Source organism: Semicossyphus pulcher, unplaced genomic scaffold (assembly GCF_022749685.1).
Source record: "Semicossyphus pulcher isolate SPU_LCO1_2020_fin unplaced genomic scaffold, fSemPul1.0.p SCAF_8, whole genome shotgun sequence".
Classification (NCBI taxonomy): domain Eukaryota; kingdom Metazoa; phylum Chordata; class Actinopteri; order Labriformes; family Labridae; genus Semicossyphus; species Semicossyphus pulcher.
In genome coordinates this window covers 13,506,644-13,516,295 of record NW_027211759.1, presented here as the reverse complement: position 1 = coordinate 13,516,295, position 9,652 = coordinate 13,506,644, and the positions used below count along the sequence as shown (strand labels likewise).

At 41.9% G+C, this 9,652-nt stretch overlaps 3 protein-coding genes across 3 annotated transcripts; 1 reads left to right on the top strand and 2 right to left on the bottom strand.

Annotated features, from left to right (window-relative positions):
- Positions 1-177: 177 nt before the first annotated feature.
- kbtbd4 (kelch repeat and BTB (POZ) domain containing 4) lies at positions 178-3,740 on the bottom strand. The gene is made up of 5 exons (XM_069686795.1): positions 3,674-3,740; positions 2,315-2,789; positions 2,082-2,223; positions 1,660-1,766; positions 178-1,569 (listed from the first exon to the last, which is right to left on the bottom strand). Exons 2-5 carry the CDS (start codon positions 2,774-2,776, stop codon positions 709-711), a joined length of 1,572 nt encoding a protein of 523 aa, XP_069542896.1. The 5' UTR covers positions 2,777-2,789; positions 3,674-3,740; the 3' UTR covers positions 178-708.
- Positions 3,741-4,774: 1,034 nt separating this feature from the next.
- On the top strand, positions 4,775-5,516 carry LOC138612410 (protein FAM180A). The gene is made up of 3 exons (XM_069685627.1): positions 4,775-4,847; positions 5,022-5,077; positions 5,169-5,516. Exons 1-3 carry the CDS (start codon positions 4,775-4,777, stop codon positions 5,514-5,516), a joined length of 477 nt encoding a protein of 158 aa, XP_069541728.1.
- A 141-nt stretch (positions 5,517-5,657) lies between these two features.
- On the bottom strand, positions 5,658-9,171 carry ddb2 (damage-specific DNA binding protein 2). Its single transcript, XM_069686923.1, has 11 exons — positions 9,117-9,171; positions 8,877-9,017; positions 8,682-8,794; positions 8,376-8,567; positions 7,793-7,959; positions 7,552-7,651; positions 7,190-7,367; positions 6,747-6,892; positions 6,300-6,455; positions 6,171-6,216; positions 5,658-6,077 (listed from the first exon to the last, which is right to left on the bottom strand). Exons 2-11 carry the CDS (start codon positions 9,007-9,009, stop codon positions 5,827-5,829), a joined length of 1,482 nt encoding a protein of 493 aa, XP_069543024.1. The 5' UTR covers positions 9,010-9,017; positions 9,117-9,171; the 3' UTR covers positions 5,658-5,826.
- Positions 9,172-9,652: the final 481 nt, after the last annotated feature.

Sequence of the window (9,652 nt, the reverse complement as noted above, 5' to 3'; positions counted from 1 at the left end):
GCCGATATTCGGCATTTTGACGCATATCGGCATCGGCCTTTTTTTTTCTTTTTTTTTTTAATTAAAAAAAATATATATATTTTAATCCGGCGGCCGATAAGAGATCAATTTAAAACTGGGTTATTTTGGCTCTGATGCATATGCTTAAAGGCAAACAGTGACAGCTGGAAGCTACAATCAGAATCAGAACGATTTATATTTGATGTTTGCATTAACAGTTTAACATTACACTGTACATTAAAAATACAATCTTTGGACCAGAAACAGAAACACTGAAAAGGTAGAAAACATCCTCTGTGGACATGTTTGACATCTGAGGATATTTAGCCTACATCATCATGATACACGTATTCACATACACTATACTGAAAGGTGTTTTATGTCCGAGTTCATGCGTGTTGTAAAACGAGCAGTGCACAGGAAACAATGTCGATTAGTTCATCACTGGTTACAGCGTCATCACAAACATCTCAGCGCAGGGAATCACATTGAGACACACTGTAATACAAGCAAGTGACACACACACACACACGCAAACACACACACACTGCTGAACTGTCTTTTCTGCTCTGGTTGTTCAGACACAGAAACCAGTAGAGTAAATACAATTACAGCGGCTGAACAGCGATGTTATGGTAAGTTATGCAGGAGTGTTCCTGAGTCTCTGTGGTGAGTTCATGGACCACATGTAAACATCCAGAGGAGCGTTCAGGCCAAAACAAACTGCCAGTTTGTGAGGAGGATTTTTATCCCTCTGATGACAGACACAACAGATGTGGCCGGGTTAAACTTTAATGTGTTTGCGTCCCCTTTCTTACATTTGTCCCTGAAGACGTATATGCAGCCGTTACAGCTGGCCACCTTCCACAATGACGGAATGCAGCTCCACACCTCAGGGAAGCGCAGGCGGGTGAAGCTCTCCAGCAGAGGGTTGTAGCACACCAAGGAGTCTCCTTCTGCAACAATAAAGATCACATCCATGTGGACCGCAGCGTGCATGCAGCCTGCGAACGGCAGCATGTAAGGTTTGATCTGACACTTCTGGGAGGCCGTGTCGAAGCACTGAATCAGTCTAGAAGGCTTAGTAAAGAAGTCCATGTCGTTCTCCTCCCCTCCGAGCAGGTAGATGGTTCCTCCCAAGTTAACGCCAGCAGCCCCGGACACGGCAGTGTCCAGCTGGCTGGTCTCTGTCCACATGTTGTCCTTCACTGTGTAGAAGATGACGGCGTTAGAGAGTGTGTCCTGCAAGGTCTTACCTCCTAGAGAGTAAATAGCGTCCTCGGTGGAGACAGAGACCATGGTGTGGTGGAGGCGGTCTCTGGGCAGTGGGGCGCAGCGCTCCCAGTCCATTGTGTGCATGTTGCACTTCCACATGCGGCGAGGGATGGACCCCCCAACCACATACAGGTCGCCTCCGTGTTTACAGGCTGCAGTGATCTGATGGCATAAACTGTTCTGTCCACTCACGCTGATGGCATCATCCTCGTCACAGTGAAGTGACACAGCCAGGGAGTGAGTCCGCGTCTCCTCTTTACCGATCAGGTAAATGTGGACGTTCTCCCCTATTTCCTGAAGACATAAGAGAAAAAGACACATCAGACATCAGAGATAGAAATGATCACGACGATATTGTTTCAGCTATATTTGAAAGAATGTCACCTTGAGATTTTCTTTGAGGATACAAGAAAATTCCTCTCTTTCCACCTTGTTGTGGTTTATCCATGACTCGATGGCTGTTGTTGGATTCTGAGAGCTTGGAACTCCATCTAAACACAAACAAACAGAAAGCCTTCGTTAAGGTAGTTAAGAGCTACATTCAGTAAGTTATGGGACTATTAAAAGTTTAGGTAGACGGGAAACAAGGGGAGACACATTATAGTTAAGTTATATGGTATTCAGCAAATAGGATGCCCCATAAAATTTGAATTCAGGGTTATAGCATATACAGAGGATTGTATGATTCTAAAAAAGGCATGATGTGGCATTGATAGTAATGTAAATAATACAGAGCATGGTTTGTAGTAACTGAAAGAATACTGTAGGATTTTAGGGCACTGTGATAGGTAAGCAATGGGTAATACCTTTGACAATGTCCAAGAGCAGACACAGAGGCAGATTAAGAAATTCGTCAGTCTGATGCAGCTGGGCCAGGTGGATTTTAGCGCAGTGCTTGGCTGCAGTATACAACTCCTGGTCACTGTGTCTGTCTGCGAGCCACATCACCTGAGCATAAACAGGTAAACATAAAACTGTAACTACAAAATCATGACTTAAGTATCAGAGAATCGCAGGCTTGTAAAGAACAGCGAATCACCTGCAGGCAGTTCTTGACCTCTACTGTCCGTGAGAGGAAGCGGGAGCATTCCTCAAACAGTGCAGTCAGCTGGTACATATCTGCCATCTCATAGGTGTCCTGCAGTTCCTCCACCCTCAGTTTAATCGTTCCGTGGTAAATATAGTCAACCAGCAGCTGAAAGACGGTGGCACTAACATCCTTCAGCTCAATAGAGCGGTTGTGGGACTCTTTGAGGTTGGAAGTGAACATGGAGCGAAAGAAACTGCTCTGTGCCGAGAGCACCAGCCTGTGCAGGTGAAACTCTTTGCTGTCCACGTTGATGGTGACATCAGCAAACAGGCCATCCTCCAGACAAAGGTCCATGATGCTCTTCACCACCCGGCTGGAGTGGGAGCGGTCGGTGAAGGTGTACCCCAGAAAGTAGTTCTCTTCTCCCACAGAGCCCCCAACACTGAGGCCCCCCTCCTCGGTGGAATCCATCTTTGTTGCTCACCTGATAAAGTGACAAAACAGCACAGCATCTATTTATACTCTGGGGTAGTTCATATGATAAACCCAGCTAAATCTAATACAGTCTAATACATTCTTCCATAATTAAATTCATAATGTTCAGATGAAACTTGTCAAGCGAGATGATAATTAAAGCCTTGACTGATACTGGAGGCCGATATTGGAGTACTTAAAGAATCTGATAAGAATGCATTAGCTAATGATCATGAATTGTCTTTTGTTCTTATTGACATTTGTCCACGCCATTCATTTCAATTACAAGATACTAAATATCACACAACTATCTGTAAAACAATAATATAAACAAAACACATCCTTTAAGGGTTCCTCAAAGTTTAATCAGCGCCTCTTGAAACAGTTTTCACAAATACTCAAAATAATATCCCTCATTAATTAAGGACTTTTTGCAGGTTTGTTGTATTGGACTGAATAGTTTATGTGTAAAACACTTAAATCTGTATAAAAGACGGAGGAGGCTGCTCAAAAGCTTGGTTAAATTGCCATATAACTGATGAAGCACATAAACACAAAGGATGGAATTGTTGTTCCTGAGATGCGTTTCTAAGATAAAATCGAAACCTCGTCTAATGATGTCCTAAAATATAATTCTAAAAAGTATGACAGGAAATAAACGCTGAGAGTCCACACTAGCGTTGACAATTACTGGCTGGCTGTACTACGCTAACACGGGCTATGTTTTGTTTATAGTTACGACTAGCTAGCATTAGCATCCACATCAGCTAGCTAGCTGGCCTACGCTCCTTCAAGAGAAAATTCAGCCGTGATGTAGTGGAGGTAGAGTTATAAATAAATGAGACAATAGGGTCGCGACCTTTAAAAACATAAATAATAGGCAAACAGATTTACCTTTATCTTTACTAGTTTATCATTCGGGAGCAGTTGAACTCTTCACCGGAAGTAAATAAACTTTGTCATCGCTCAGCGGTGACGCTACAGGACCGAGTCACTGCTATCAACTAGTGCCCCCATGTGGTAGAGCTGTGGTACTATAGTTTTCTTTTGTGGAAAAACCCCTTTCTCTCTGGTAAATAATGTTGTACTGCGCTTTAATTTGGCAACTATTGTTAAATTGGTACTTTGAACTGAGAGCAGTTACTATGTTGGTTGGATATTTAGCTAATTACTTAATCAGCAACGTTTGAAGTGACTTTAGGGCATGTTGTGATAAAGATAATGCCTTTGTAAGAGACTTTACCTTGCATAATCTTAAGCAACTGCAGGCATTTTAAGGTTATCTTAAGCATTTTTTTTTTTTTTATAACATTACAACTAAAGCTGAGCATGTGCGCTTTAAAATCTTAAATGATATTCATGCATCCAAGGAATTCTGGCCTTAAAGTTTTAATTAAGATGACAACTATGCATTATGTGAGATAAATACTGTGACTGCAAAACATGTTTCTTCCAGCATTTAAGAGCTGCCTTGATACACTGAATGAGATGTCTGTTAAAGCTCCAGTATTTATGAAGAAAATAAATTAATTAAATGTATTGCTTCATGTTATGAAGGCCAAAAATGCCCCCAAACTTATCTTTTAACAGATTTAATTAATATTTAGAGTATCTTTCACCATTACACAAACTAACCACCATTACACTTACTTTGCAGATGTTTTGCTGTTTTTCTTTAGTATTTTCTATTTTTATTAATAAACCAGCAAAATGTATAATTCAAGTAATGGCTTGGATGTTCTCGTTTACTTTGCAAAATAAAGAATGAAAACGTTAGCTGCCTGTTTGATCTTTCTCTGAATTCTGCGAGTCAGAATTGATAAAATATTGTTCTCCGGGCTGCATCAGAGCTAACTTGGCTTTTGATCCATTTTCCAAGGTGGAAATATGCATGGCATTCAGGCTGAGCTGGTCCTGCCTTGAGTCACAAAAGTGGGGAAGAAGAGAGGTCGGAAGGATGTTGTGCGTTATCTGTCTGTGATCACCGAGAGAAGGATGAATATGAGAACACAGATTAAAATCTGCCTTCAGGTCGTTTTGTGGCTTGGGTTTGAACATGCGCTGCAAGGTAAGTAGACACAGAAGAGCTTTTAACAGAACTGAGTTTTTTGGGATTGTTACATAGTGATATGGCATGCACTGTTTAATATGCAGTAAGTGTCAGTGTATGCAAGCACTGACAGTTTATCTAGTGTTTTATTTCTATTGTATCACTTGTAAACTTCAGTATTTTCTATTGTAGATGTGGCAGCAGGCACACGACCAGCCTCGGTCTCTGATCCAAACCTGATGTTTGAGGTTAGTTTCTCATTTTAAGTAAACAGATGAATTTTATATCCTTCAATGTTTCATTTGCAAAGTAAGAGATCGTGTTTTATCCTATATGCAGCTGTTGTTGGGCGGGGTAGAGCTCGACCAGGACAACAACATCGTCCTGCTTGATAAGGAGCTGGCATCAATGAAGGCGGGGCGGGCTTTCCTATCTCAGATCAATGACAACATTCCCAGAAGTCTGAGCTCCATGGAGCAGATGGTGACAACACTGGAGGGTCAGAGGAAGAGGCCGCTGACTCAGGAGCAGTTTCAGAGTCTTGTCCTGAGCATGGTGTACTCTGCCCACCGGACCTGGCATCAGGAGAGAGGAGAGGGACAGGAAGCCTGGGGTGGAGTGCTCCTCCAGCTGGCTAATGTCACAGTTCACGAACTCCGAGGTGGTTACCTCTACAGTTATGACTGAAACACATACTGCCTTTCTGTATGAGGTAAAGAGGTGTGCAATAAATCACTCTCTTAAATCTTCTTGTAATGTGTGTTCCTATTAATGTGTGTGGTAAAAGTTTTCTTGAATGTAGACTCAAACGCGTTAGAATTTTTTTATTATAGAATAGTAGAAAAACATTTGTGAGAACATACAAGAGCTCCAGTGTTAAACTGGTTTATAAAACAATATCTGAACGTTTCTTGAACATTCAAACAATCCCTGAAGTTTGAGACACAACGAACAGTAGCCAACAGGATATATACATCAATGTTCGAGATCGTAGAGGTCACTTTTTCTGCATCTTTGCTTGTTTCTGTTTAGTATACCCACGCTTGGTTTTGGTCTCTGTTTCTTCCAAAGAAGCCAGTTTCTTCTTGAGCTTTGCATCCACGGCGAGGCCTCTCCTGTCCCTGCCCGAGCGCGGCTGACTCCTCCTCTGGCTTCTCAAACCGTCCGCTGAGGTTGAGCTTTCGTCCTCAACTGTGTGCCGATCGCTAATCAATGACTCGTTTCTGTCCCAGACCAGCACGGTTACGCCTGTGAAGAAAACATTTAGCAGCTTAGTGACACAACTGGTTTAAAACAACTCATCAGATCGCACATCCATAAATATTGTGCTTTTGAACTCACCCATTCCAGATCCGAGCACATCGCCCATTGGATTAAATTTATTGACCTGTAAAGAAATATTTATGGGATTAACACAGTAAGTTTGCATATCTTTAAAGGTTTTTCAGGTGCTTTTAAATAGATACTCACAGATTTGATCCCTGAGGCATTGGGATCTTGAAGCTGACACACGAGCTCTGCTGTGTTGGAATCAAAGATGTCGACGGTCCTCTGATCTCCGGGGCAAACCCGGTCATCAGGGTATCGGCCCGCCACAATGAGGTCATAGACAGGGTGCCATGTGGCCTGCAGATGAACAATAACAGTATTCTTTATCCTACCTCACTGACAAAACATACATTGTCTCTTTAAATGCCACCTGGTCTATTATTATCTACAAAAATTATCATCTAACAGACATAGTGATTTAATTGAAAGGTCAAGTATATGTACAACCTGTGATTTTAACTTTAGTCCAATGTTATGATTGCTGTGTCTTGGTCTGTGTGTTTGTGCGACTGATTCTTGTAGGTCATGATTGCTTTTTAGTTTGAGCACAGAAAAATAAATGCATACATATCTCGAGAAGAAACAAACCTTAATAGGTGTGAGATGCTGAAACTGTCTGTGAGGATGTTGGATGATATGTTGAGGCTTCGACCAATCAGGGGACGAGTAGACGCGGATCTGGTCGTACTGATCTGTGGTGAGCAGCTTGGAGCAGTCCACTGGGTTGAAATATGCTGTGAGGAGATGATAGTTTAGCTTCAGCAAAATAATCATGTTTTTCTGAACGATCTGTGTTCATAGATAATGTTGCATAAAACTCTTAGATTCATGTTGGCTCTTACACTTCCTTAATCTATTGAACAGACTTTGACAGAATGGAACAACTTGCATCTTATACCAACAATGACACGTTGAAATGCTACTTTATAACTGTTTATTTTGACAGTAATGAGAAACGTGGATGCTAGACTACCAGAGGTCCCTCTAAACTTAATCATTTATATTGCAGGTTTTGTGAATGAGCGTGTTACCTGAGTTGACCGCCTTCTCATGAGGCATTTCATGGAGGAAGCTCTTCTTATCTTTGATGTTCCTCAGGTCCCAAAGCTTCACTGTGTGGTCGACGGAGGCCGTCGCCAACAACCAGTCACAGCGGGAGTTGAACTCAGCATGGGTCACTTTGGCTTTGTGCAACTTTTCACTGAAAATCTACAAAATCAAAACAGAACGAAGCAATTCTTCAATTAAAACACACAATTCTAAAATCAATCTAACATTCTCTTCTTTTGAAAGGATGATTCTAATTTTTGACTAAAAGACAATATATGCAAATACAGTAAATAACTAAGATTTCTGCCAGAATATTCTACAATATTGGGAAGAAGACACATACCTTCTGGCCATCCAGACCCAGCAGTAACAGCTGTCCCACATTGTCTCCTGTCACAAGCATCTGTCTGCTTACAGACACATCCACACAGCAGTACCAGAAACTGGAAGAAACAAAGAATGAAGTAAATCAGCAGACTCATCAAATGAAAAATTATCATCAAATAAAGATAATGTATCAAAGTTTGACATTATCTTATTATTTTTCTTAACACAATCTCTGGTTTGAGCATCAGTCTTCTCACCAAACATCGTGGTGATCGTGGCCACAGTCTTGAGTTCTGGACAAAAGGGTGGCTGAGTGTCCCTCAAGGCTCTGCAAGGTCAATGATCCCTGACCAGAAGCCACATAGACTTTGGAAAGGTCCTTCGGGCAGAACTTCATCCCTCCGATAAAGTCTCCTGCTCCGCTCTGTGCACACAAACACAAATGCAGGCCTGTCACAGGGCAGTTATTTTTTTTTTAGCATCAAACCTAATGGGGCCACCTGGTGAGAAGACTGATGCTAAACTGACAAGCTGGTCTAAGTCTTACTTCAACGTGTCTGTTCTGGCAAACACTGTGAGAGTTTTCCCATTGAAATCTCGCAGGGCTGTGGTGCCCCCAATAGACGAGGTGAACAGCTGAGTGGGATTGAACTGGTTAAACTTCATGTCTGTAACTGAGTCTCCAGCCCCCATCTAAGCAGAGAACCAACAACATTGTGATGTCAGGTAAAGCTAATTTGTGCAGTCTCAAAATATAGTTGTTCTTGGCCAAATAATAATTTAAAAACAACCTTTTAGTCATTGAAGTATCTGGTAAAACAAAACCATGCAGGAACTCACCCCTTGAATAAAGGTTTTCTTTGCAGGCACCTCAAAGTCCCAAAGGTAGATGTCACCACCCTTGGAGCCCACAGCCAGAGTGGAAGGATGGGTAGGATGCCACTCCAGACAGGTGATCCTGCGGTCGAAGGGGCTGGTGGCACCGTGGAAATGGTAGGACGATAGAGAGCGGACAAAAGGCTCCTGAAGACACTGGAGGAGACGACACAGTCAAATATTGCCTGCCTTTAAATACAGCTATGGCATTATATGTTAGTTCACAGTGCTAATTCTGAGTACAGCCACACCTGAGAGCAGCAGTCTCACCTGTCTCATCTGTGAGTGCAGACTTTGTCCCAGCATGCTCTTATAAATGTAGTGCAGGATGCTTCCGTGCCAGCCTCTCTTCTGGATTCCTGCAGACTTGACAGGGGGAGACGCTGCAAGACACAAAAAACAAACTCAGCTGTCATGACCACAACATTTCACGTTCAGTGTTACAGAGCACTCATGACTGCAAACCTTGTTTGGACGTTTCTCCATCTTTTCTGTCTCTTAGTTTTTTTGAGAGAGTTGGAGCAGAGTTTTCTTTTGCCTTCTTCTTCCCTTTACTCTTTGATTCGGATGCATCTGACTTCGTCGGTCTGTTTTTCATTTCTCCTCCTAAAGAAAAATAACTCTTACTGTTTAACACACCACGGCGGACTTGAGTCAACACGTAATAATTAGGCTGCGTCAGTTAAGCAAAACCAAACTGCTTACCTTTAGCGTTAAGTTTTCAGTTCAGCGGTCTCAGTTCATATGCTCCAGAGTTTGCGTAACGCTGCAGTACACGTGAGTGTGTCAATCGCTGCAAATGTCTGTGTGTTTTGTAACCTATGTGTGTTACAGTCAGTGGACGGCAAGTGGCAGTGTTTCTCCCGCAACAACCCTCAAAGTACGCCATGATTGGTGTTTATGTAGGACTACAAACTGACGTCAACCCCTCTTTTAATTCAGTATATAATCATTTATCATTTATATAAACTCATCTTACGGCGCTTATAGTGAGACATATAACATTAACAATGCGTGGTTTGAAATTTGAAACAACAAATAAACCCCGCTCTTGCATTAAAATTGATTAATTTAAACGTTCCTGAATTATCGAGAAAAAAAGAGGAAAGGAGGAATTGTGCACAGTACTGTTCCATGTCTCCTTGTGTGTGTGTTTATTTTTGAATGGTTTCTAAGGCATTTTTTATGTCTACTGATTTCGCTCTTATCGGTAGGTGAATTGACTGTAAACATATTTTGCA

Bases quoted from the DNA above. Each gene is read 5' to 3' on its own strand.
- kbtbd4 (XM_069686795.1), bottom strand. From the start codon at position 2,776: ATGGATTCCACCGAGGAGGGGGGCCTCAGTGTTGGGGGCTCTGTGGGA. The intron at 2,224-2,314 runs GTGATTCGCTGT...GTTTATGCTCAG, and splicing joins AGGTCAAGAACTGCCTGCAG to GTGATGTGGCTCGCAGACAG. The intron at 1,570-1,659 runs GTGACATTCTTT...TTATGTCTTCAG, and splicing joins TCCTCAAAGAAAATCTCAAG to GAAATAGGGGAGAACGTCCA.
- LOC138612410 (XM_069685627.1), top strand. From the start codon at position 4,775: ATGAATATGAGAACACAGATTAAAATCTGCCTTCAGGTCGTTTTGTGG. The intron at 4,848-5,021 runs GTAAGTAGACAC...TTTCTATTGTAG, and splicing joins GTTTGAACATGCGCTGCAAG to ATGTGGCAGCAGGCACACGA. The intron at 5,078-5,168 runs GTTAGTTTCTCA...TCCTATATGCAG, and splicing joins ATCCAAACCTGATGTTTGAG to CTGTTGTTGGGCGGGGTAGA.
- ddb2 (XM_069686923.1), bottom strand. From the start codon at position 9,009: ATGAAAAACAGACCGACGAAGTCAGATGCATCCGAATCAAAGAGTAAA. The intron at 8,568-8,681 runs GTGAGACTGCTG...CGTCTCCTCCAG, and splicing joins TGCACTCACAGATGAGACAG to TGTCTTCAGGAGCCTTTTGT. The intron at 7,960-8,375 runs GTGAGTTCCTGC...TTGTGTGCACAG, and splicing joins AGAAAACCTTTATTCAAGGG to AGCGGAGCAGGAGACTTTAT.